Source organism: Centroberyx gerrardi, chromosome 15, assembly GCF_048128805.1.
Source record: "Centroberyx gerrardi isolate f3 chromosome 15, fCenGer3.hap1.cur.20231027, whole genome shotgun sequence".
Classification (NCBI taxonomy): domain Eukaryota; kingdom Metazoa; phylum Chordata; class Actinopteri; order Beryciformes; family Berycidae; genus Centroberyx; species Centroberyx gerrardi.
The window spans coordinates 9,385,637-9,411,522 of NC_136011.1; the positions used below are offsets into that span (position 1 = coordinate 9,385,637).

At 44.7% G+C, this 25,886-nt stretch overlaps 4 protein-coding genes across 4 annotated transcripts in view; 2 read left to right on the forward strand and 2 right to left on the reverse strand.

Moving 5' to 3' along the window:
* Window positions 1–451, forward strand: part of mymx (myomixer) — a 22,986-nt gene extending 22,535 nt beyond the window's left edge. The window contains exons 23-24 of the mRNA XM_078288915.1: window positions 126–383; window positions 422–451. Of these exons, the coding sequence (XP_078145041.1) occupies window positions 126–383; window positions 422–451 (288 nt within the window). The remainder of the gene's footprint in view (window positions 1–125; window positions 384–421) is intronic.
* LOC139929655 (uncharacterized) lies at window positions 421–8,626 on the forward strand. Its single transcript, XM_071922609.2, has 11 exons — window positions 421–494; window positions 3,067–5,061; window positions 5,312–5,446; window positions 5,594–5,668; window positions 5,776–5,862; window positions 5,959–6,050; window positions 6,227–6,312; window positions 6,396–6,459; window positions 6,546–6,763; window positions 7,364–7,510; window positions 7,641–8,626. The coding sequence occupies exons 1-11, from the start codon at window positions 453–455 to the stop codon at window positions 7,910–7,912; spliced, it is 3,213 nt and encodes a 1,070-aa protein (XP_071778710.2). The 5' UTR covers window positions 421–452; the 3' UTR covers window positions 7,913–8,626.
* A 4,881-nt stretch (window positions 8,627–13,507) lies between these two features.
* ntpcr (nucleoside-triphosphatase, cancer-related) lies at window positions 13,508–17,173 on the reverse strand. The gene is made up of 5 exons (XM_071922596.2): window positions 17,102–17,173; window positions 16,330–16,492; window positions 16,137–16,239; window positions 15,314–15,523; window positions 13,508–14,680 (listed from the first exon to the last, which is right to left on the reverse strand). The coding sequence occupies exons 1-5, from the start codon at window positions 17,145–17,147 to the stop codon at window positions 14,606–14,608; spliced, it is 597 nt and encodes a 198-aa protein (XP_071778697.1). The 5' UTR covers window positions 17,148–17,173; the 3' UTR covers window positions 13,508–14,605.
* Window positions 17,174–17,799: 626 nt separating this feature from the next.
* On the reverse strand, window positions 17,800–20,346 carry map10 (microtubule associated protein 10). Its single transcript, XM_071922605.2, has one exon. The coding sequence runs from the start codon at window positions 20,344–20,346 to the stop codon at window positions 17,839–17,841; it is 2,508 nt and encodes an 835-aa protein (XP_071778706.2). The 3' UTR covers window positions 17,800–17,838.
* Window positions 20,347–25,886: the final 5,540 nt, after the last annotated feature.

The window sequence follows — 25,886 nt, forward strand, 5'->3', positions numbered from 1 at the left end:
CCTTGGAGAAAAAAGTTGATTTCAGACCCTGCTATATTGCATTGTGCGTTACAAATTTTGAGAAAGATGTGGTGGCTGTGGTGATGTGAATAATTGCTAATTGTTGTTTCCATCACTTCCCACAGAGTTCAGCTCCTGAGCTAGAGGCCTACCAGTCGCACCAGTCCCCAGCAGTCAGCCCCTGTGAGGACAAGCTAAAGGCAGCAGCAGAGAGCCAAACCTCAGCCTCGCCGCCCAGACAGGCTGAGCAGCAGGACGAGGAGCAATCGGAGGACGGGTACGAGGTCATGAACAGCATCGGGCCACGGGGCGGCGAGGCCTCGTCTTCGGAGTCCCCCGTCCTGGTCCTCAAAGAGCCCAGCACCCCTGCGCTGGGGGGCACGGTCAACCTCATCCTTAGCTTTGGTAACACTGGGGACAGCCAGGTTCAGGTGCTGGAGCCCCCTGCTAGGATGGAGGAGGTGGAGGAGGAGGCCTCTGAACCGGTCCACAGGGTGAGACACACACACACACAGCTTCACCTATCTAGAACGCACACTAGAAGTCACCGTACACCACTGGCATCACTGTAGGCCACCACTGCTATTGGCATCACACGTTTCTTCCCTCTTCAGCGCTGAAAAGGAAACTGCTGTAAGCTGTTAGTTGTTCCTGTCAGACGGACAACGCAGTGAGGTGTCTGCTCCTCCTCTGCAATGACGCCACATGGGATCTCCCTCCTTGACTATCTGCTGCTGTTCATTCCTCACTCTCCTCTGGCCTTCATATCTGCCTTTTTCCCATTTTCTCCCTCAGCCCACTGTGCCTCAATCTTCTGCCTGTAAAAACTTTTGGAGGCGCTGCCAGGGGCTTTTGGAAAATACTTTGGGTAGTTTAAAGCGAAAGAAAAAGATTTATCGGCAGAGTGCAGACGAGGTAAATCGCGCGGTGTGAATTGGCGCTGCATGCTGCGTCTCTATGAGTGTGCTGGGAGTGCATGCTGTGTGGAGTTGTTTTTTGGGGGGCATGCTCTACTAACCCCGGCTACAAGGTAGAGTCAGTCTCCCTGCAGATGCTGAAGTCTTCTGCCCCATGCTGCTGTCACCCAGCCATATATCTATACAGTATATATAACAACTTGACATAGAATCTCAAGTCTTGCCAAAGTACTATCATACTTTCTCTCCAACCTTCTCCAAAGTCTCTGTGACCAGCAAACTTACAGTTAACATGCTTGAGAAATGACAACAGTCCATGTTCTCGTTAAAACTCACAATTTCCTATTTAAATGCAGTCATAAATGCAACTACAAAAACAAAACTTATATTCCTTATGAAGCCCGTTCTCTAATGATAGTTAATGGGATGGGAAAAGGGAGGTGTTACTTTTACAATCTGTTCATTAAAATATATTACAAACAGTGCTGTAGTGAGTAGGGTAAATAACATGGCAGGTAAACTATGACCTCCAATCAGCCATTATCAGAAGGCATCACAACCACCAACATAAACAAAAATCAATTATTTATTCAGAAAAACATGAATTTATTCTTTTTTTTGTTTATAAAACCCGATCTTCATATAACTTACATCAGTTTGATCGTACTTACTATGATGTATACTATGAATTTACATCAAAAAGATTTATTTATTTTACTAAAAAGATGCATAAACTTCTGCAAATAAAAAGTTAGGTAAGTTTAAGAGTTTTGGTGGGTTTACCTTCCACTACTTCCCTGATTAGATGTAATATGAGGTTAGTTTGTGATTTTTTTTTTTTTTAAATAGGAGGAAATGTATTATACCTTAGGCAGTATTTAAAAAAACACGCCCAATAGTCACATAAAAAAAGAGGCTTGATGTAACCTTTCATACAATCCAGCCTTACATAACAAGAGAGGAATTACATAAGTAAGCTTGAGGATCCAGCCATTTCAGAATCTAATATTGTTTACATGGATATCTTATATCTATGTTAATATATTGTGTATGAGGTAATGGCACTGAAAACAAATGTGTATATTTTGGATGTGCCAGAGTGAATCTGAAGCCTACTCTGAGATGACGTGTCTTTAGTCTTTTGCCCTTTCAGCTTGTCTTGTGTAAACTTAGATGAATGGTAAAAAAAAAAAATCCCCTTGGAAAAGTAAACGCTACATGGGTAGATTTTAAAGTCTCCTACTTTCCCCGAACATTAAAACTTTTCTTTGGACCTCAACTTGTTAGATGAGCCAGGAGGAGTTTAAAATTGGAAGGCAGGGCTGACGGAGGCTGAATGAAGGTGAGGAGTAAGAAAAGCACACGCAGTCTCCAGCCTGCTGCGAATGTGGACAGAAGCTCTCTCTTTTCCTTATGTCATTTCACCACAGGCCTTACGTAAACCTGCTCTTGTTTGTCTCTCCGTGACTTTGCCACAATTGTGTAAAATAAGTGACCTCACCCCTCACTTCCCATGAAAGTCCTGCTCCAAAATGGCTCCCAGCAGGAGTGGGGCCCGAACGGCAACACAGGCACGGTCATTAGACGGAGAACTGGTGCTGAACTTTCAAGAAAGGCCCCCAGACTGCACACCATGATTTATAGTCTGGGGCTTCCACAGCAACAAGAGATTAGTCACAGAGTTGAAAGGTCAAGCCATTACAGCTGCATATGACGGCATGTTCAGCCACATATGATTTTGATTAAGTCCTGCAGGAGAAAGAGTGCGATTGCAATCGTGTCCACGTTCTTTTATCCTTTCATCTAATGTTTTTTTTGTCTTTCATGTTCCTTTATACATTTGCATTGCTGTGTGACATAAGGCTTGTACATTCCTGGCTCCATTGTTTCCTGGATGTGTGGGATGTTCAGGAAACAGGGGCTGATGTATGTCACTGGAAGGTAGCTGATTGTCCTAGTCATTTTTGCTCTTATGTCATCATTCATCTGTAACACATGTGAAATGAAAACTAAAGAGCCCTTGTTTTCACAGAGGCCTGTAGCAAGCATGAGTCTCTCTGGGGTTAACCATTTGTGATGAAGCACTTGCAGCTTAAATGAAATGAGAGGTCACACACATGCCTAATATTCTTTTCTCTCCTTTTTATAGGTAAGTACCTACTTGCATGTCAAGGATAACAACATGGCTCTGACCCCGGTGTATGAGAGTATCACACTGCCCCGCCAAAAGACCCGCTCTGCAGCCTCAGCCTCCTCCTCCTTATCGCCGTCCTCCTCCTCCTCCTCGCCATCTTCTTCAGGGCCCGCGCCTCAGACGACCAGCGTGTCCTTCCACCCCTTGACGAGGAGCGGCAGCAGCTCCATCTTCAGCAGCCTCAAGAGAATGGGCAAGAAGAGGAAGAGGAAGAGAGACGCACGCAGACACACCATCCAGAAAATCATGGGGGTAGAGGAGCAAACGGACGAGGCGCCTATTTATGCCTGCGAGGCGATCACATACGACACGCAAACGTGGCCGCTGAAGGAGGGCCGGAGGAAGAAGAGTTCCCCAAAGAGCCCAGCCAGTGGGGATGGAGTAGAACCGATGGCCTATATGAAGAATCCCCTGCTGAAGGACATTGATACAGAGTGTTCGGGGGAGTACAGCATCACCCCGTATGCAGTGTCAGAGGGCTCGTCCGCCTTGCCTTCCACAAGTCAGGTGAGGAGCCACTGTAGGTTCCTCTCTTTGGGCTCGGTGCTGAGCTTTGACCTCCCTAAGGACATGAGCCTGATCCCCAGCATCCAGGACATCATTACCATCGGCCCCCCAGAGTCCAAGAAAGGGGCGGTGACCCATCCTGAGCCACGATCCGAGAGACACACAGCCCTAAGCTCATTCAAACAGACTCGATCCCCTCCTGCTGCAGCAGTCAGCAGCACGACAGGCTGTCCTGAAACACAGACGGTTGTAGTGAAAGATCTGCCTGATCTCCAACCGCCGCCTCCTCCTGCCCTGGATGAAGACGAGGATCAGACTGTACCATGCAATGACCTATCTAAAACCCAGTTCGGCTGCTCTGGGACCATAAGTCTGCATGAGGATGCAGAACAGGAGTGGGACCAAATGTCCTCAGAGCTTAACACCAGCATATCTGGAAGGGAGGGGACGAGCCAACCGTCCCAAGTGCCTCTGTGTGTGAACCAAGCCCACAGTCCCACTACAGCCACACACAAACACGAGTGCCCCAGTGTCCATACGCTCATTCAAGACTTAAATGGACACCAGTACCATAAATGCGCAAGACCCCAAAGTGTGCGTGAAGAGAGTCCTGGACTTCAGCGGACCCAGAGTCTGAGTCAGGCTTCTCACATGGTAGTGAATCTGAAGTCAACCATGAGCGTGAGTGTTCGGCAGGACTCGGTGGACTCTGGCATCTCCAGCTCCGGCAGCTTCAAGCTCTGCACAGACGCTCCGTGTCCGGACAACCTGCAGCCCAAGGGGGTGGTAGGGAGGCTCATGTCCCTGGAGGTGGGGGGTATAGACTGCGCAAAAACGCGGGTGAACCCTCAGGCATCCTTGACTCCATCTCCAGACTCAGCAGCGCTAGAAACAGAGCCTGTCCATCCAGACCACCAGCAGTTTGAGGAGGAAGAAGAGGAGCTGGAGGACATCTGGAACCGCACCAATGGCTACAGGCAGAGTATCTGCTCTGACATCATGTACCAGCCCCACCAGGAAGAGGCTGCTGTACCCTCGGACCAGTCCAGAGAGCCCTCTTCTCCCCCACCCTCACCTAAGGCCCAGGCCGTACTCTATAGGAAGCTGATCACAGCCTCAGCGCCCAACCTCCTCGTGGCTGAGTTCAGACTGCCGTCCCACATCCAGAGCTTGCTGGGCTACGACAAGGAGCAGAGTCCCAAAGATCAAAAGCTCCCTCCTCTGGCCAAAGGAGACAGGAGGTCCTGGGCCGCCTTTCCCAACAGGGAACAAGCCTGCAAGCCTTCACTGGCAGTGAATGAGACCGCATCCGATCCAGTGAAGCTACCGGACATAGAAGATAATAAAAGATACATTTACCAATACAGAGAGGACGAGGAGGAGGATGAGGAGGTGGAGGCAAAGGTGGGGGAGGAGGTGGAAGAGCACACAGGCTGTTCGAAGGTGAGGTCCACGTTTGATATACTCTCTGATGTCGGCACGTACGAGACTGTCCTGTCACACTCGCTCCCCTTAATTCACTCTGGCTCACTTATCATGAACCATTTTGAGATTGATTTGCAAACATGTTCTAAAACTGTAGTCGGGGTCAGCAGCTTTTGTTACTGTACACAGTCCAAATTAAGGTCAACAAAAATGCATGAATAAATAATGTTGTCATCAGTGGTGACTGTGTGATCCTTTCGCTCAACAGGACCAGTCGATGAGTTTACTGTCAGTTCACATGGGTCTGGATGGGGCCTGTCGGCAAAGAATGGCCTCTCAAAGCCTGGAAGATTTGGAGAAGCAGGGACAACTGATGGCCACAGGGGGGCGGTGTAACACTGTGGTGAGATTGAACAGAATCTAAATCTGTGCCTATCAAAAGTATTACTATTATCACAGTGGAAGCATGCCAAATGGTTCTTATCGTGCACCACAGAGAGGAGTTTCTTGCGTTTTGTCTTAATTCTGGTGTTAATTCAAACCCCTTCAGAGTGGAAAGCCTGAGCTCCAGTCTATGGAGGGAACCCTTGAGAGGAAGCATAAGCTGCAGCTGGGAGGAAAGAAAGTGAGAAAGGCTCCATTCAATATTTAAGTAAAGCCAACAGTCAGCAAATGTAAACCCTGCGGTCAGCAACACACACTTCATAGCCGCCTCTTATCTTATTTTCACAGGCAGCCTCCAGAGCCTGGAACTCCTACCATGCCGTCCTGTATAGACACACCTTGTGCTTCTACCAAGATAGAAAGGATACACTGAGGGTAAGTAGGAAAAGTACAGCAAAAAGAGTCCTAGAGAGCAGGATTTATAATAGTAATTATGTGGAATTTGTTAATAATGATCAATCTGTGCTGCAGAGTTCTGTGTGTGGCCTCCCTCTGAACCTCATCGGAGCCGAGTGTTCGCCCGCACCAGACTACACCAAAAAACCCAACTGCTTCCGTCTGCGGTGAGAAGGCTAGAACACACACTACAATACAATGCACTATTCCCTTTGCATATTTTATGGCTAGAGCCTGTTTAGATCTAGCCTTTGATGGGATAAAGGCAATGTTAGCTGCAGCTGTGTGCTGGACTCCTTTGACGCCTGCAGATTGTGACAGTTGTGTGTTTTGTGACCTTTAGGTTGCGTGATGGATCGGAATATCTGCTCAATGCCTCCTCGCGCTTCATGATGAAGAAATGGATGCTGAAAATACAAGCAAACACTGGTAAACATCATTTAATGATAAAGCTGGATTAAAAAATTGATGTGCCAATTATGTGATTAATTTGCGAGCTTTTTTCTCAACAGGGCTGAGTGACTCTGTGTCCTCAATATCAAGTGCCCCTGCCAATCAAGACCTCCCTGTTTCCTCGTAAGATATGCTTCTTAAAAAACTTTTGATTTCCAAGTTGAAATCCTTCTTATAGGAATGCAAAAACAAATCTTCTCTCCCTCCAGAAATCCCTCTTTCTGCTCCGGTTGTCGCGGTCTGACCAAGTGCCACTGTTCCTCCCGCCATGATGTCACTTCCACCTTCCCCAGGCGCAAACCCGCCGGCGCCGCCCAAGCCAAAGAGATTGTTGTCCTCACCAGAGAGTTCAGTCACATGCCACAGAGTCATTTAAAGAGCTTGGATGAGCAGTCTTCCGTCTCATCCTCGGATGCAGGTTGCTGTGGTAAGAGCTTCTGCTGTGTGGACACAGCCTATATTTATCTGGGGAAGGTTTCCCGAGCACGCATCCTTCTTTGTCAGTAACGCTCTGCTTCAGGCTCATACAGTAAGACACATTCACACCTGGGAGTTACCCAGTGCAACCACCGCCTTCTGTCATTGGCTGCTGAGTAATCCCACTTGGGTCATTGGTGGTTTGAGGTTGGGATCCTCCATGGTAGTTATTGAAGGACGAGAGCACATTTCTCATTCGTTTTTCCCCACCCAGATTTTTCCAACCAGGCTGGTCACAAGCCTGCTTCTCAAACTAGTTGATTTTTTAAAAGCACTATTTTGAATAAAGTAGTGCTTTATTGAAGATATTTATCGAAGAATGTGCAGTGTATGGTTGTTGCTGGTGGAGTATGAACCACTAGGTGGAGCTAAGGGATTGTCATGGTGCAACATTTCCAACACCTAGTGTATTAGAGCTACACAGACAGCTCACATCTGTTATTATCTGTGTCATGCTAGAAGCTGACTCACAGACTTCTTCTTAACTTAATGCTCAGCTCCTTCTTTTCTTCATTTCTCCTTTTTATTATTTGACTTTGTCCTTCTCCAGATGATGATTTCGGTAGTTTGAGGCAGACAATGACTCAGAGACTGTCTGCAGGATCCAGAGACAACAGTTGTTTCTCCCCTCACTCCCCGGTATCCAGCGGTCAGGACTGGCTCAGCAACAAGCGCCGCTCCCACTCCTTCACTTCAGGTCAGTTTACAATGACTAACCTAAATAACCGTGTCATCCGTAATGTGTGTGCAGCATAAACGCCCACAGCCACAAGGACAAGTATGTAATTTTGTTTCCCACTTATCTCCTATTCCGTCTTTTCTCACAGCGACTTATCAGAAGATCAAGCCGACGATGCAGCCCCCTGGAGGCAGAGGCCGGGAAGGCGGCTCCAACTACTCGGTGACTCTGGTGATAGGAGACAAGTCATCGGACGGCCCATCCGTACGCAGAAGCACTGAGCCTCCCCTGCTGGGCGCGGCGGGATGGCAGCAGGACACCTTCCAGGACTGTGCTCTGAGGAGCTACGCCAGCCTGCCGCGGCCGCGCAACAAGTCCGTCTTCAAGAAGTTCTTTGGGAAAAAGGACGGACACCTCTGAGCTCTGGATGAGCTCTAAAGGTTTTCCAAAAAGAGGTTTTGCAAATATTTTCTAATGTGCAGTGCACGTTTGCCGAAGAGCAAAAAAATAGCTACTACAGACGATATTTATGTTTTGAAGAGTTACCACAGTTTTATTTTTTGATGTGCTTTAAGAAATCACTTTCAGAGGTGAAAAGACACTATCATTGGTTCTTTTTTTTTATTGTTGAGACGGCTTTGTTATTCAGTGTTCACATCTTTCTTTTTATTTCTCTTGTGTGTGAAAGGAACAATATTGTGTGGGTGTGCACTGTGTAGTTGTAGATCTGATGAGCTGAAAGACACATTTCCCCACCAACCTCATTTTCTTATGTCTGTTGTATTCTTGGATTGTTGTGTTGTTGGGTAAACAATCATGTACATACAGTAGACCTACATGATCAGTTGAAAAGCTTTGATGTAAGATCCAAGTAATGTTGCCATGACTTTGTTATGGCCAAGTCTTAACCATTTACTGAAATAATACCACTTACTGTACCAGACTATTACAGCTCCCCTCCCTCATACAGTGTGTGACATACACCAGGCAAGATGCACCGAAAGACACTGTGCCGACCTACACCATGCCATAATCAGCAGTTTGATACTGCTTGTGCTTGATTGATATCATTAACACATTTTAATTACTAATTTTAGTACGGGATATTCATAATAAAACATCAATATCCAGTGATTTGCTTTGATTGTGATTAATGGATGGAGATATTCATTTTCATTTTCACCACTGCACTGTTGTGGAGAAATGGTCTATTATTCAAGCCTTGTTGTCATCTCCAGAGCCTTTGAACCAAGAGGGAAAAGGATGAGATGAATAGAAAGAGGATGTTAGCAGAGATTAAAGGGCAGGCCTCTGAGCAGTTGGCCAAGAACATCTTCACATCATTAGCCTTAGTTTTGCATATAAAAAGCTGGCACCGTTCAAAGAGGCGATTCAAACAAATCCATAATGAACTTTGCATTTATGCTGAGGAACCTAGAAGCATTCTGTGCATACATTAGGGCCGCATAATCAATTAATCATATGCATAAAAGAGAGATGGTCTGCAAATTGCTGTTCTTTAGCATTACAAAATATTCAGCAACGCTCTATAGATGTCTGAGGAACAGATTAGTGGGAGCTGAGAGGTAAAATGGAAGAAAATGGATCACTTGGTGAAAATTCTTTCAATGTGAGTTGATACTGATAAAGGATTTGGAATACATTAACAACTAGGTCTACCATGCACTGCTCTCAGCCAACAAACCATCAGCCCATGCGCTATACCAGCCACTCTACAGGTACTTCATTTCACAAGATCAATGTACCTTTCTCCTGCTAAAATCAATTGTCACTGCAATCGATATAAACCCACTTTCCCAGAGCTGCACTATTATAGATGGCAGATGTAAAAATAGAAGCTTTGGGTTTTGACACAACCAATGCTCCACCTTTCAGTTCATATGGCACTGCCAAATGTAACAGTGTGGTCTTGGCATGTACGCTCGCACACACACACACACACACACACATGCATGCACACACTGGCTAACGGTAGCGTATGGAAAAAAAAAATGGAGTTCAAATACCTCTGCATTTGTGGTGCGAATTTGTCAAAACCATCTAGCAGAGGCATTAATCATGGCAGGTCAGAAATCTGTGAATCATTATCAAGACTCTGTAGAGCTGATTGCTGTGATTCAGCCTCTTACAGTACTATGAAATACGCCCTGCTGCCATTGCTCAACCCTACAGAAGAAACACACTCTTGATACAACTGACATCATTCAATAATCACAGGCTTTTAACACCACGAAAACACATAGGCATCTCACAAAAAGACTATAATACCTCTTGCATGTCGGGGGGTATAAACTACACACAAATTGCAGTGTTATTGAGGAATACAACACGTGTTAAACCAGTTGGTTATTGATAAGGTAGCAAACAATCAAGGCTACATGACCAACCCTGCTGTGTTCCACTCTGCAGGCTACCAAAGCGGCTACAATCAAGTCAAATTGACTGGTGTTAGTGACACGTTATATTCTGGTTTCCTCCCTTCACAGAGGTCCAAACATGATATATGATGGTAGAGTTACTGTTATTTTTTTCAATTTATACAAAAAGTTGTGTTCATGAGCCACAATCATGTTCTATGTGAAATTGAAAAGACCACAGTGACCTTCAGGTTAGGATTGACATACAAAGAAAGTTGCTGCCTGCCCACACAACACCTAAACATTTTGTGTGCGAGAAACTTTTTCCTTTACATGCATGGACTGTGAACTTTGGGGCTTGCCTCCCTCCACCACGAAGGACAACACAGTGCCACGTGTGTTATTCCTCTCTATTACGTTTGGAATGACAGCCACATCCTTTGCGACCCCGTGGGACGCAGCTCCAGACAACAGAGGGTGACGAGGAAAAGAGACGATTGATCGATTGATCACTTTCTGCCCCTGATCCCTGTGTCCCCTCTCTGCCCTCTGACCTCCATATCATCCGCTGACAGCTCCTACTGCTCCGGGGGTTGTAACCCTCCCCCTGCAGAGAAAGTGATGCACTGACTCAGCTCATGTGTCACCACACTCAGGACCAAAGCCTTTCTCTCTCTCTCTCTCTCTCTCTGTCTGATTATACAGCCAGGCCATGGAGATGTGCACCACAAAACACACACCCACACACCTCTCCACACCTCACTTCCCCTGTCTAACCACTACTAGCTCATATGACACATCCTCTCAAAGGTGTGTTGAAAACCAGGTTGAGCATGTATGTGGCCAGATAAAGGGTGACTCACAGGAGTTATCACAGTCTTTCAAAGAGAACCGGAGATCACAAGGAACCACCAAGGCAGTGTAAGGAGAGAAGGATGTCCTCAGGCCTCCACCTCTCCCCTGCTGTTGACTGATAATGGTACTTGCGTCTCCGTAAGGATGCATGACTCTTAACGCCTCGCAGATTTCTGAAGGGAGTATGTTAGTGGTGGCTGTTTCATATCATAGTAGAGCCAATAGATCAAAATAAGCATACATTTATGGCAGCATTTTGGGGCAGGAATGCATTTCGCTCATGTTATGAACAGTAAAGGAAGAAATGTGTGTTTGTCGAGACTATAGGAAGATTTTCCTCTCCAGGAGATTTCATTCTCCTACTTCTTTGAGCTTTGATCCCAGGCTTGAAAGGTAGGCTGGTAGTGGGGTGTGCTAGCGGCCAGGACAGAGGCTTTGAAACCCAACACTGTCTGGCTTCATCGGCCCCAGGGAGCCCATGAAAGTGATGTAATGGGAAGAGCGGTTTAGGAATCACTGGTGGTGGGCAGCAGTATGGAATAGTGGTTAGGAAACCAGATCAAATGGCTTCGCTCCAACAGCCCTCAGATCAGATTTGACATTAACTACCCACCTGTCAAGAGCGCTGGACCTTAGTCACCGCTTAGTTATGTCCATTAGCAGAATGAGGTGAATTAGAGCTCAATTGTGGCTTTCTGAACAATACCTGAAATCACAATCCCTAGCATTCCTGGCAGACAGCATTGTAGTTTGAGGACAAGGGGGATCCTGGTGACAGGAACTGAGAGGGAGAACTCATACATATACTGTACATGCTGAGAACTGACCTTGATTGAGGAGAGTATCACTAAGTGCCCAGCATGTACAAGCTTTGGCCCTGAGTAATCTGACATCACACAGACACTAAGAAGCTTTAGCTCCCCATGCTACAGATCATTGTGGGAAAATAAACAGTTAACATGAAGTCAGGCAATGATTTGAAAAGGCCGGAGCAGGCATTGTCTGTCTCCCACATGGTCTTTGCCCAATATTTAAGATTTGCATCTGCTGTATTTGGACAATATACCATAATGTATCCCCTTCCACAGCTGCCATTGAGCCTCCTGGGCTGGTACCACAAAGCGCAATAACTGGAGAGAAATGTCCTCGTCTAAGCTCCCCCTCCCCACCATCCCCTCCATCAAGCTCCCTTTTGTCCTGGATTGTTGGTAAGCTCCTTGCATTTCTGTGTCCTCCATGCGGGGAGGGATAAAGGGTGCAGGGTGCCACACAGACATCTGTCCCACAGATATGGTGCGAATGCATCTATGCGATATGGATATTAAGGGCAAATTCAATTCATATTCATTCAAGCCCATTCAGTATAGCTTTTCACGCAGCACTCTTCTCCTGTTTACATCAATACACGCAGCTCTCCCGAGAGCGCATCCAATCGTTACAGTTGCACAATGGTGATCTATGAAGAACCCCGGGGTGTTTATGGTGTAAAATAGCAAGCATGATGGACAATTTATCACCGAACAAATACAGAAAAAGAATATATAAATGTTACATCTCTTCTGTGTACAAACAATATCACCCTTATGACTCTGGATTCAATGCTACTGTATATTGTAATGGTGATGATGACGATATTGGAGCGTCCATCAGGATATATGATAATATGGAAATTGCTATCTTTACTCCCTATTCTTCCACAACATGGATGCTAATTACATCAAAACAAACGTACGCATGCACACACAAGGACACACACACACATTTGGTGAAGCTGGCAAGGCCTTCTGTCACTGTTACATAATCCATTTGCTGCCCTGCTCTAGGGGGGCTGAGGATCACCTCCAAATCAGGAGTGCCAGACAGCTCCCTCAGCACTGCTGCTGGGCCTGTCCTACCATGAACCACATCGTCAACTCTGATTACTTGTTAAGTCTGGGCCTACAATAGGGATCCAGCGTCATCTTTGCATGTTGGTTTTTAAAAATATGACCATTGCAGTGTTGACTTTGAAGCGCTACTCAGTGACTGCTGGTGCCAGTGGATCCAGTGGTACGTCAGTGGTGGCCACAGAACAGATGCTGGCACAGCAGCGTGTCTGACGCAGATCACAGCTGGCAGCTCTTTCCACAGCCAGCTTGACAGGTTACATCAGTTATACAAGCAGTATTAGAAACGAGCCAAAAAAAAAAAACCTTCCGTGTATTTTCACTTTGAAATGACCTGAAGATACTTTGGTTTTAAAACAAATAACTTTGCCAGAAGGTTTATATTAAAAACCTTGATGCAACTGCCAGACGTTGGACGAACACGAAATTCCCACCAGCAGTCGGTTTCTGTCTGATTTGAACTATCTACAAACTCATGAACCTTGGAAGCTCTTTGAACTACTTTGGTCCCATTTACAGACCTATATTAAAGAAGATTAACAGCCACTGAATCTAAAAAAAAAAAAAAGTGCACACCAGGCAAACCGGATTAATTTGACCTATTCAACTTGCAGCTGTTTGTTGACAGTCATAGAGAGCTACACATTTCTTCAAGTTTGACAACATGTCTAGCTTTGCAACAGTAATTCCTTCTGTGGAGACCTCTTGTGAACTGCATTAGCGGACTAAATCCTATACAAATGCATTTAGACATCTGGAAATCCTATGTCCAGTGATATGATACCATTTATCTTTTACTGTAACCTGAAAAATAAGGTGGCCTCTGCATGCACATGGATAGGAATTCCATAATCTCCCAGGATGGAGAATAAAATCCCTGAAACAACAGTGGAGCTTATTTATTTGTACTGTTTATTATGAAAACAACACTGAAGCTTATCATCTGTGGTTTGTTTTCCACATTGTGTGCATAAAAATCAGATATGGCAATGGAAATAAAGAGAAAAATCAATATGCTATCCTGTTAACTGTTGCAGGCATAAACAGAGTGGGTGAACATGAACACAGACTGTAATCTAAGTACATTTGCTTCCCTGTTTCTTCAGAGTCTGGAAATATATGGCTCAAAGGCACAAAACTATCTATAACTGCAATGCCATTTTTTAGCAATAATTTAACTTAGCCTGTGGATTCTCAAAAAAATAAGTAAACTAACTAAAATCTGACCAGGGAGACTCTTGCACTGAACATTCATAAATGCTCAAAAAAAGAAAACAAGGTCATCTACAGTATGTTGAAACAATGTGGAGGGCAATGTGGGGCTGTTTACTTTTCAATGAATGTTTTTTTATTCATGCTAGTGGATGAATAAACCATGTGGGGATCGGTCATTGTTGCGCCATTAAATACTGATTTCCATTGCATGAGCACATCCTCAGGTTGACAAGACTCTTACATGGCAGGCTCACATTGCAAAGAAGAAAAAGTGCGAGCAGAGGAAGCACTTTGTACGACCTGACCACAAAGGAAAAAAAAGCACCGCTCATCCTAGAGAACTCATTAACATCATACACTGATACATGTGAAATGCCTGTATGAGTTTTATATCTATATGACCAACAGCTAAACAAAGAGGTGCTTTGAGGACTAGCAAGAGCACAGAATATCTATTTACCAACCGGCTAACTCCTCTGCTGTGTTCTATCTCACAATCAATTATTCAGCATGCAATCCATTTTGAGGCCGTATGTGAAAGAGAAAAATGAATTGTGTGCATAAATGTATGCATGTGACACACTGCACTAAATCCTCCAGCTGATATGAATGCCCCTCAGGTTAGGTCACAACCATGTCATGAAGAGCGTGTAGCTGTTGCATTACATGTCTGGCTGTGTGCACACGGATATGCAAAAATAAATAAATGAAGACATATCAGCATAAAGATGCAAAGCATTGCAGGTTTTTCCATTGATTGACACTAGATTGTCTCCTTATTAGGTGTGTTTTAGACTCTCCTGTAGCGCTGATACAATGTCTTGTAGAATGACATTTCTGTTCTCCTTGGACACCTAAGTGAGAGAGGAAAAGAAATAAGTAAAGACTATTCAAAACGGAAAGTGGCTAGCCTAGAAATATGTAAATTTATACGCCATGTGCTACCAAAAATTAAAAGCACAGGCTTATATTGAGAACTGATGAATATCCTGTCCCATAGGACCTATGGGTCAATGGATATAGTGTTGCACTGTCTGCTTTGAGATTATCGAAGCATAGATTATAAATACCTCATCTCTGATCTAATCAAGTGAAATTAATGATCATAAAATCTCCAAACTGTTTATACCACAACAATAACCTCAGGTTAGCCATGATAACTACCCCAGCATGGTAAGCACCTTGCATGACAATATCCATAACTGAGAGTTTTCTGTGATAAATTATTTGGACGTTTGAGAGCGTCCTTTGTTGTTGAATCAGTCACGCATGATTTAGAGGTAATCCCGCTATAGGAGAGGGATAATGCAGAGCCATGCCCCTTCAGCCTCAAGCAGATTGCCTCCCAAGACCGAGTGGGTACAATGTAAATAGCTTTCTATGCTGTATTATGGAGATCTATTGGGGGATATACAAGTGCATAAACTGACCTAAATATCTCTTCTTTTTTTTTTTTTTCGAGAACGTGTCTGTGTTCATGTACTCACAGTGAAGACCTTGACGTCTCTCCTGCAGCGCACCTCCTCCACCAGGCCCAGTGGTTTGCCCTTGGGGACGGGGATGGTGCCCAGGACGGTGCAGGCAGAGCTGTCCAACGTCTGTCTCACTGCCCTGATGAACGACTGGCTGAAGAGCTCCATTTTCCCAATCTCATCGATGACAAACACCTTCCTACTGCCCCCATCGGCCGACCCTACCTGAGACAAGACATGTTTGCAATAGGCAACCAAATGTCAGTACATACATAGACCTAGGCTTAATAATTGTTACAATCAGAAATCTAATTCACTTTGGACCTTGACTGTGAACAAAATGAAATATTCTAATACAAGACTTTTGACTGGTGGCCATGATGTGGCTAGTGTAAATTGTGGGGCAAAAGCTCATCAGCTTAATATGTGTCGTGCATTTGAATATCACTGACTGACAGTATGGCCTATGACTTTGTATGCATTATGCACGCAATGGATGATCTGCAGTGATTACAGGGGACACTGTAAATGAGATGAAAGTGCAATATGTGGCGTCAAGGCAGAGAGACCTTCCTTTACAGCACATGTGTAGGCGGCACTCCAGGCTCACTTTACATGCAGGATTAATCATGGTCAGTGACAGCCAGACGGCACCACGAACACTAAAAATGTCACTCTGGAATTTATGCATTCGCAAGCCTTCAATTACTCCATCAATTCGAAGAGAAGTAAAGCTCTGATGATTTGATAAGTGCGGAGAACAGGAGTGTTTTGCTTACTGTGATCTATTGATGAGGGTAATTTGAAAAAAAAAAAAAATGACATGCTGCTGTCTTACATTTCTGAAGAGAGGGAGCGCCAGGTTTTCAAATGAAGGTAAATCAACCACGTACTGCCCAACTGTGTATTCCCGTCTTCCATGAGACACACCAGCAATGTCTCTGTAAGTTGAAATGCGGTGAAGGTTACTCAAAACAACATGATAAAAGCCAGTTGGCTGTTTCATTTGTATAACATGACAATACCGCTACCTGATTCTGGACAGGTGGCCCCTCTCTCCTGCCACCGTGACAACATCAAAGCCGACTCTCCGGCCTGCCTCCCTGACCTCCTCTGTGTAAAATCCCTCCACACCCACACCCGCCGACACGAGAGCCTCACACGCCTTCTGGACCAGTGTGGTTTTCCCCACACCTGTAGCAAGAAAAAGAGACATTGACAAGGCAGTACAGTAGTATTATTTTTAATGAGGGGCTTCCCAGACTGTAAAATATTTAGTGCATGGTCTAGTTTAGATCATTTCCTGAAGAGGAGGCGTGAGGCAGTCTGAGTTCCAGTGGTGCCTTTACTTGCTTGGATCTTCTGAATGGATGCCAACAGCCTCGTCTGACTTATTGTTAATACAGGTTTGAGAAAACCCCTTAATGCTAAAAACAATGCCATATGAGTCAAATGTTTCTGTTGGTATTGAATACTGCATAATAGAAATGTTTATGAATTTGAAACATAACATTGTTTATCTCTACAGAGGGACATAAAGGTATAGTTTAACTACCTATATATCGTATCAGAATGAAAGGCAGTCAAGTTAACTTACACCACTGTGATTTATTATTATCGAGCTACACAGTCAGACACTAGACGTTATATTAGCTAATTTTCAGCAGAATGCTAGCTTGCTGTCTAGAACCGCCGACGACACGACAGTCAGGCTAAACCAGCCGGCTGAGCGGTCTGGACTCACTCCGAGTTTAACTTCAACAGGTCTGAGCACACTGCGTCGTACTGAGCGTCTTGTGTTACCTGGAGGTCCTGTCAAGAAAACGTGTTTGAACATTTCAGTTCGCATTCAGCATGCTGCTGCGGCACTTCCGTACACACTGATGTGACGCATGCGCACTCGAGTTGATTCCTTGAGTCTGGCTGGTTGACATACTTCTCACTTTCTCCGAGTCAGTGAAGCTCACAAGTTACATTTCAGCATCAATAGAAACGTTCACGTCTTGAGTAAAATGGCTATTTTATACTTTCAAATTATTTGAACAAAACATTATTAACCATGAAAACACTGACATATTGTTTATTGTCACAAGGTGGGGAGTTAGTTGTCCCAATACTTTTTGAACACAAAATATATAGACATTTCCAAACATTTATAACTTTTCATGCTGACACAGTCACCAAACCAGTCTTAAAAATATGTAAAATAGCTGTCCCTATTTTGCTTATCAAATAATATCAGGAGATGGAAAGCATCAACCCTGTGAGACTTTCAAGGTGTGACAAAGCTAATGGAAATGAGAAATGTGCTTTTAAAAAGTTTGCATACATGATCACTCTCTCATCACTCTTTTATCGCTGAGATCTTCACGGTCCAACACTCGCAAGTAAATTCACAGAGGTAAACTAACAAAAATGCACACATTATTTCCATCAAAAGATTCTTTTTATTCAAATAAGTTAGTGCAATTAAAAGAAATGGTGTAGCCTTGATTTTGCTGTAATTCAGATATCATTTTGGATTATGATTGTTTTGTTCTTTACACAGTGTATCCAGGGAGCTTGTTGGCTACGAGCTCAGAGATGTGCTGGTACTTATTTTTGAAACCCAGAGAACCGAGCTCATCTCCCACCTCATCTCCACCTTCCTCTGCCTCTTGTGGTTCAAAGGATGATATTGATTCTGCAGAGAACGCTCTAACTGGAGCGCTGCTGTTAGTGGAGGCGCTCTCTCCACTTCTGGACCATCTGAGACTCTCAGTGCCAGAAGTCCTCTTTGCTCTGCCACTCTCTGCCGTCTGGTTTCTGGAGCGTACGGTTTGGACGGAAGCGGACCCATCTCCATCATCATCATCATCATCATCATCGGAGGACACGCTGAGCGCCGAGGCCTGGGTTCGAGGTCGGATGACGTGCGTGCCCCTCAGGGAGCGCTGTGGAGAGCCGGGGGCTTTGACAAGTGCAGGGAGGGGGACCGCTCTTTTCCGGACGCCTCCAGAGTCTGAGTCCATGTCGCAGAGGTCGCCACAAACGGGTGACTGCCTCTTCTCTTTCTGCCTCTTGGCTACAGCGGGTTCGGGGCTACTCAGGGGGTCGGGGGAGTAGCCATCGCTGGGCTCAAGACTGGTAAAGTCATCCATGTACTCGCCTTCCTCTTTTCCCCCTCCGCTGGAGTCTGAGTAGGAGGATTTCCGGCCGCTTCCCGGATTTTCCATTTCCCCTCTGTTCCTGTCAGATTCAGGCTGTGTTTGACGTGATTCACTACGATGGCTCCTCTTGTCTCTGTTTTGTGTAACATCTCCTCCATCCACACTGGGAATACGAATCAGTTTCATGTCCGCTTCAGAACGTGAAGGTTTTCCTGAAAGCTTCTGCGAGTCATTGTCTTGCTTGCAGCAAACTATCCCCACAGATTTATTTGCATCCTCATGCTTGTGTTTCCGTGCGTCTGTTTCTTGTAGTGCAGAGTCACATGTGATGCCGCTTATCACCGTCTCAACATTTTCATCCAGATTGGAGCTCTGGTTTAATGCTTTTCTTTTGGTGCGCTTTATCATCTTATTACTGGTGTTTAATGTCTTTCCTTTGGTCTTTCTGGTCTGTACATCAGTCTGTGTTTCCATGCACTCGTGGCGTTTCGCTAGATCAGGCGGAATCAGCTTCAGCCTGAGACGGAACGTTTTAGTCGTTCCATACACTAGCTTTTTCCTAGGAGATGAGGTGGAACGTTTATTCCTTTCAGATACAGGCTTCACTCTTGGAGTAGAACAGTTTCTAGGAGAATGAAGATCTATTAATCTGGGACTAGCCACCTGTCTGCTTTTATGCAGCAACTTGGTTTGTGCCTTTGGTGTTGTGTTCACCTGCCCAGCTGCAGGCTCTGGGGAAGGCCTGTAAATCCAGGCTAGATTGGGATGAACAGATAAGGGCTGTTGTGGGTTTTGGCCATTCAACTGTGACAGCTCAACAAGAAGAGCATTTAGTAGAGGCAACTGTCTTAAGGCTTCCCCAAGGACATTTGGAGGCACCCCACTCATTTCTTGGTGCTCTTGGTTGCTTGTCGCTCTCTGGTCTATCAGAGGCCTTGAACCTTCAATTTCGTTTTCAGGCGTCTCTTCCTCTGAATTTACATCTTCCAGCATAAGAGACTCCAAGTCTAGTTTCAATAATTTGTAATCCGCTCCTTCATTTTTTCTCATCTTCTCCACAGAACTGCTGTAGAAGAGACGTGGGGGACAGAAGACAGTTAAATCCTCCTCGAAACTGTAGTCATTTCTTTGGAATGATTGATGCACTTTGCCTCTTGGTCTGAGTTCTGTCTGGGTGGCAACGCAAACAGCATCGTCCTGCTTTGCCTCATTTGATGGTCCATTCATTTGAATGTCTTTACAAAGATCAGACTTGTTGTCCAGACTGTGTGACTGTACCTGCCCAGAGTCAAACCTGCCCAGAGTCAAGCTGTTCTCCTCGATGTGTTGTCCTCCACTTATTTTACATACCCTCTTTTCTGAGATATGTGGCAATAAACTAGTTCCTAAACTTGAAAGTTTATAAGCCAAGGAAATTGACCCAATTTTGTCTCCCATGAGTGTACATATGTCGACGAGCTTATTTTCTCCTTGCGAAGAGGGAGTGGAAATACCATGAGCATTCACATCCCGCCTGATTCTGTCCACCAGTTTAGCCAGCGAGATTAGAGCGGTCCCAGCTAATTTAGGGATCTCATCTTTCACGTCCAACACCATGGCATAGAGAGGGGTGTTTGACAGATGGGTATGCAGCGAGTCCAGGTTTATCTTGAACAAACAAGACTTGCCTCTGTTAAAGGCGTATTCACCCCGGTTATCCTCCCCGCGGTGTTGTTGTTGGTGAATACCACCACTCCTCTGCTCAGCTCCATAAATGAGCAGCGTTGGGAAATCCAGCAGTCGCACTCCAAGAGCCAGCTCGTCGGAAACTTTCCTTTCTTTGTCGATTCGGATATATTCCACCAAAAGCTCAAGTGAAAACAGAGTTTCAAGGTTATCGCTATTTGGTTGTGCTGACATTTTGACGGCCAAATAACCGTACAAAAAAACAACAGGCTAGTTAGTTAATCCGCAAATTCGAGCACTCAGCTTCCATCGGCTCCATGGAAACAAAACAGCTGTCGCACATCTTTTACGTCATTTAAGGTCAGAGGATACCTGGGAAAAGTAGTTTTAAGGTGCAAACAGACCGCTCGAAAGGATTTCCCTTCGTATCGCTTTCCTTGATTTTAGATTGAACTATGGCTGTTTGGTGCTGTGTTACTTATTTAATTAGTTTGGAATAAATGCCGATACAATAGGAGGAAGCTATTTAAAATTCAAAGAAGCAAGAATAGCCTATTGTTGGCAACTGCAGGAAAACAACTCTGTCATTATTAATAGGCTACTTAATTTTAAGCAAGCATGGCAGGAATAGGAAGATTTAGATTCAGGTGAAATTTGGGGGGAGTAACTTTTCTGCAGTTCACCAGTTGGTGCCACTGTAGGGCTTTGTGTCTATAGACTAAGTCAGTTTGATGGTGAATGGTACAGGGCTCCTGGACCCAGTTTACATGACAGCCTTACTATAAATTGCCTTTAACCTGTACTGGACGTTTTCACAGTCTCCGTTTAATAACCAAGTTAACAGTTATTTCTCAGCACAGGCGCGAGTGGCAATTGAATGCAACTGAGTGGCAGAGAAATCCTACTAGCATCGGGTGGGCGGAGTCTCGTGCCTGCGTGTTGTCATCACTGAGATAGGTGCTGGATGGATATTGCTCGAGTCTATGCTACTTCAGTCTGGAGGCTGAGAGAAAGAGATGTGAGACCGACAACCACCGCTCCAACTGGTTTTTCCCCATAAAGGATAACTAACGATATTAACATTATCTAATCCCCGGGGGAGCGTCGTCCACGCTGTAAGGTAAGACCTACATGTCTTTTCGTCTGAAACAAACAACAAACTAAGAAGAAGTGAGGCTGTAGTGAAAGTGTGGTGCGCTACACGCAGTCTGAGCGGCGATTGGCATAGAAACTCATGGAAATATCGTGGGTAATAGTAGTGAACAGAGAGAACTAAGTTAGCCTACATTCAGACACCAAAACAGACCTAATATTAGCGACAAACACATACAATAGCCGGAGTACATAATCTTTCCGCGATATCTACAGCGCAATTGTGTGTTTATTAATAAAGTGTGCCTTCGTTTATTTTATAAGAGATTAACTTAATTTGCTGTTGGCTTTTATATAACTCATTTTCGTTTTGTTTTTTTGTTTTGTTTTTAAACTAGGGAGCATGTTGATCTCAGATATAGACCTAACTGCAAAACACATTCATATACATAAGACAAACAATATTATTTCACTCTGGTATAGGCTACACTGCTTTGCAGTAATGATATTACTCGTTGACAGCATATTTTTTGATAACGTTCAATGTCTTTTTTGGGGGGGAGAACCAATGGGATTCTTAAGAACAGATTCGCTGAGAAATAATTTTTGAATGAATTTGCCTAGTGGAGTGCTTTCATTAAAAGGTAGGGGGCGATAAAGACATCAATGTCCAACTGGTTATGGATAATAAAGCCTTCACATGCCCACCCAATGTAAAATCCACAGCTATAGGTCTTCTAGGCCATGTCCAGTTGTTCTGTGTAGCCCATGATGGGACATGTAGCCTATTCACCTGTCTAAACAATGGCAAAAGCAAACTGCTCACCTTTGCCCTAATGTTGTATTACCCTTTTTTAAATATAATATCCTATTAAGATAAGATGGCACTTTATTAATCCCCTTGGGGAAATTCAGGAGCTATACCTTCAGCAGCATTAGGAGGTTATCAGTAAGTCCTGGCTAACTCCAAACCAGTCGCCCCTCACATTACAGTGGTTTGGATTTTCCACAAACAGACCTAATAATGTGAGTCAGTCTCGTCTTACACAGCATGTGTCTCGCTGTATTGTTGTCTGCTGCTGTGGCCTTCCTCAACACACAGTGTTGCGCGCCTCTGGGAGAGTAAACAAGTGAAATATTGTTTGTCGTCCAGGACCATATCCTTTACTGTCTTCCTGTAGGAAGTTTAGCCTACACAATAACTAAATTCCCAATAAAGGAAAATAAATAGGCCCATTCCTGTGCTGGTGGCTAGCTGCAGACAAGACCGTAGGTGCTTTTCAGTGTAAATGTAAGAGAAGTTTCCATTCCTTCATTTTCATTGCCCTGGATTTATGTCTTTGTGGCTTCACAGCTCCCATCTGAACAGATCAAGCATAAAGCGTTCTCTGCTCCTGGAGCGTTGAAATCAATAAGACACCATTCTTTTTCACAGGGTGTCATGTCTGGGAAAGATTAGTTTTCAGTGGGGCTGTGTTGAACTAAGGAGGCACAGGAGTGTTTTAAGATGGCCCCAGTATGCTCATGGCCTGTTATAACGTTTAACATATTTTCCCTTAACACCCAAATGTTTGGCCCAACTCCAGCTGTCCCACACATCAAGGAGGCAATTACAGTAGAACTTAATTTATCTAAATCCCAGACTTCTCAACTGACCACTCTCTTGAATGGGCATAAAGAAATATCCGGTGATGTGGAAATTATTTTCTATTATTGTGCACAATTGTTGATGCATGCAAAAATCATTCATCTGCAGATTAAACTGTACAGGTCACGGGGGAAATTCAGCATGCAATCATTTTTTCTCAGTCATGTAAATATTTCAATAATACAACCTACATTCCCTAGGGGTTCAGAATCGTATGTGATGTTTATCCTCTGTATGTACATGCATATGATAATTAACCTACATAAGCTTGGACTGGGGGCTTTTTTCGCCTGAGATCTTGGCTTGCTGAATGCGTCTGGCAATTCTACGATAGACATTACTGAAGGGGAGGCAGCTGTCTCCCCAGATCTTCCACAATTACAGTAACTAGATGAAAATGAGGCTGCCTTGCTACAATATCTTACCCACCACCGTTCTTTGAGAGGTGCCACTGCCAGCAATGTGCTCTCAGAAGAGACCTATTGAGCAGCCGTGATAATGGCAGTGCCCAGGGAAAGTCTTTCAGTCTGAGTTTGAATAGAGACTATCTGTTGCATTCTGCAGTCATTAGGGTGCACAGAGGGCCCTGAAGAAGAAACAGGTTCTCATCTATTTCTAACAGCACCTTCTGCATGACTAACCAGACAATGGGTAATTGAGCCTGATAGATATGTCTTTCAAAATAAAGTTGCATGCACAATGGGTGTTTGGCTGAACAATAAGGCACCTGTCAGGTTTGGCAGAGAAACTGCTTCCTGTGACATGCCCACAGGCCTGTTATCATTGCAGAGCTGCGTAGGCCCAATGGGGCTGGAGACGCCCCACTAGAGTTACAGTGGTTACGTCCTGTCTGTGTCACAGAGATCCCCTCCCTAAGAAATGGCGAGGCAGACCACCATAACACAGAGCTGTTGCAGTGTTTTCCTCAGGCTTGGGAAATGACTAAACATAGGTGACTCCCCTCTCTCTCCCCCCCAGTGCACCAGGCACTGACTGGTATGTCCCCCAGTCTTTTCCCCTGTCTGCCTCCTTTCCCACGGTGCTTTGCTACCGGTGTGCTGAGTAGTCATGATGTGGAGCGCAGTGGAAGAAAAAAACTGCTGGAGGACTTAGGCCCAGGGCCGCATTTGTTCAGCGGTGATGCATTTTTTCCCTTTTGTACCAGAGCGGCTTGCTGATCTGTGCGGTGCACCCCTCCCAGCAGATCCCACACCCCCCTGCATGTGACTGGGATCAGGAAGCCTGGTCTGGTCTGGCTGGCCGCGAGTCACAATAGGCCTCCCGACCAAATCCTGTTGCTTCAAACCCGACCAACCAGCAGACAGGGAATCACATGCTGCCTGCTCCTGTTGTGAGAGCCAGGCTCTTTCTCTCCTCCAGCCCCTTGCTTTGTTTTGATAGCAGTCTGGATTTATGGATGGCTTTGGGCTCACTCATCACTGTCAGGGAAAGCACAGATGCCGTCATTAGGTTGATGTTTTTCTAAATTGATCAATTGAGACACTGCCACTCTTCATCTTGTGTGCCTGTTGTTGTTTTTTTTAAAACTGGACAGCAGAGGTTGCAAAGGGGGGATTGAGAGTATTGACCCTATGTTCCACCAAGGGTCTGTCCCGTCTGTGATGGATGTGGGTGGTTTACTGAGCGCTGTTCGTAAAAGATAGAGCAAAGACAAAGATAGGAAATGGGGCTTCCTTGTGAAAGGAGAAAGTGATAGTCCCACAGAGTATGGTAAGTAAGATCATTTGGACTGGTGTATCATTGGGGTAGATTGGTTTTAACATTGATGACCAATCACAGCCCCATAACTATTTGCTTCATCAGTGCCAGCAATACTAGCCAATCATGTGGGTGATAATGACGCACCCTCTAGGTAGGATGAAATATGGTTACCGAAGCATCTTGACACCTGGATACTAACTGTAGATTTATACAGTGTTCAGTGCCTCTGTTCTCATGTCCGTGTTTTTCTAGCGCTCTCCACTGAGAAATGAAACAGGTGAGCCTCAGTGGGTGCACTGCATACTGGCCCACATTCACACACTAACTGGCCCAAGGTCAGTATGTTGGCTTCTCTTGGGGGGCGTTTGGCATTTCTGTCTGCACTGCACATTATATGCCTTCTCATGTGTAATCGGCGTAATGGTTATTAAGATGGCGTGTTTAACAGCTTGCTCAGGGGCTGGCGTGTGTCGTCATGCATCAGGGACCCACGGAGACGCCAACAGCCTTTCCACAGCGCCGTATTTCCACTCTTTATGTGCTGCCTACAAATGAGATTGTATGGCCTGTAGCATGTCACTTGAGGACATTTGTGGATTGCTGCCCTCGTCTGCTGCATTTCTTGTTTATTTGTTTGTTTGTGTCGAATAGACGTATGGTTGGTTAATCTGACCTTACTGATGTGGATCAGCCTAGGCTGCTGCATAGATTGGAGACAGATGGACACTGTATTTCGTCAGATGTAATGCATGTCATTTAAAGGCATGTTGCTAAGAGATTTCTGCATTGTACTGTAGTTTCTAGTAGGCATGGGCTGTTATTAAATTTTCATGCTTCTCTTGGCCAAAAATATCTATTAATGGTATTAGTAAATGCTATTATCACAGTAAAATTAGCTGAAAAATTGCCATTAGTGCCAAATCACTGCATTGCAATAACATTTTATTTAACATAGAATATTTAATGTTGTACTACATCTTCCTACAGTTGTACATATGCCATTTGGTGAATGCTTTTATCCAAAGCACCATCCAGTAGAGTGAGCAGTGAGTGCATGCTGTACATTTTTAGCATGGCTGGCTCCAGTGGGAATCAAACCCATAACCATGGCAGTGTTATTGCCATGTTCAACTCACGCATCTACACTGTATATTGAACATTACACTGAGCATACATTATATCAGTTTTTGCTCTGTTTAAATCATAGTAATGATATTAGAAATTGTCTGCAGTGCTATCACTGTTTTACATGACAGTGTTTTGTTTTGTTTTTTACCACAGTGTACAGCGGATGTGGTGTACCAGCCCATCG

What these genes read in the sequence shown, in the direction of transcription:
- LOC139929655 (XM_071922609.2), top strand. Translation starts at nt 453, where the DNA reads ATGGAGGAGGTGGAGGAGGAGGCCTCTGAACCGGTCCACAGG. An exon ending in CCTCTGAACCGGTCCACAGG is followed by an intron (nt 495 to 3,066) that starts GTGAGACACACA and finishes TCCTTTTTATAG; the next exon opens with GTAAGTACCTACTTGCATGT. An exon ending in CTCGGATGCAGGTTGCTGTG is followed by an intron (nt 6,764 to 7,363) that starts GTAAGAGCTTCT and finishes GTCCTTCTCCAG; the next exon opens with ATGATGATTTCGGTAGTTTG.
- ntpcr (XM_071922596.2), bottom strand. Translation starts at nt 17,147, where the DNA reads ATGCGAACTGAAATGTTCAAACACGTTTTCTTGACAGGACCTCCAG. An exon ending in TTTCTTGACAGGACCTCCAG is followed by an intron (nt 16,493 to 17,101) that starts GTAACACAAGAC and finishes TTCTTGCTACAG; the next exon opens with GTGTGGGGAAAACCACACTG. An exon ending in GAGACGTCAAGGTCTTCACT is followed by an intron (nt 14,681 to 15,313) that starts GTGAGTACATGA and finishes TCTCTCACTTAG; the next exon opens with GTGTCCAAGGAGAACAGAAA.
- map10 (XM_071922605.2), bottom strand. Translation starts at nt 20,346, where the DNA reads ATGTCAGCACAACCAAATAGCGATAACCTTGAAACTCTGTTTTCACTT.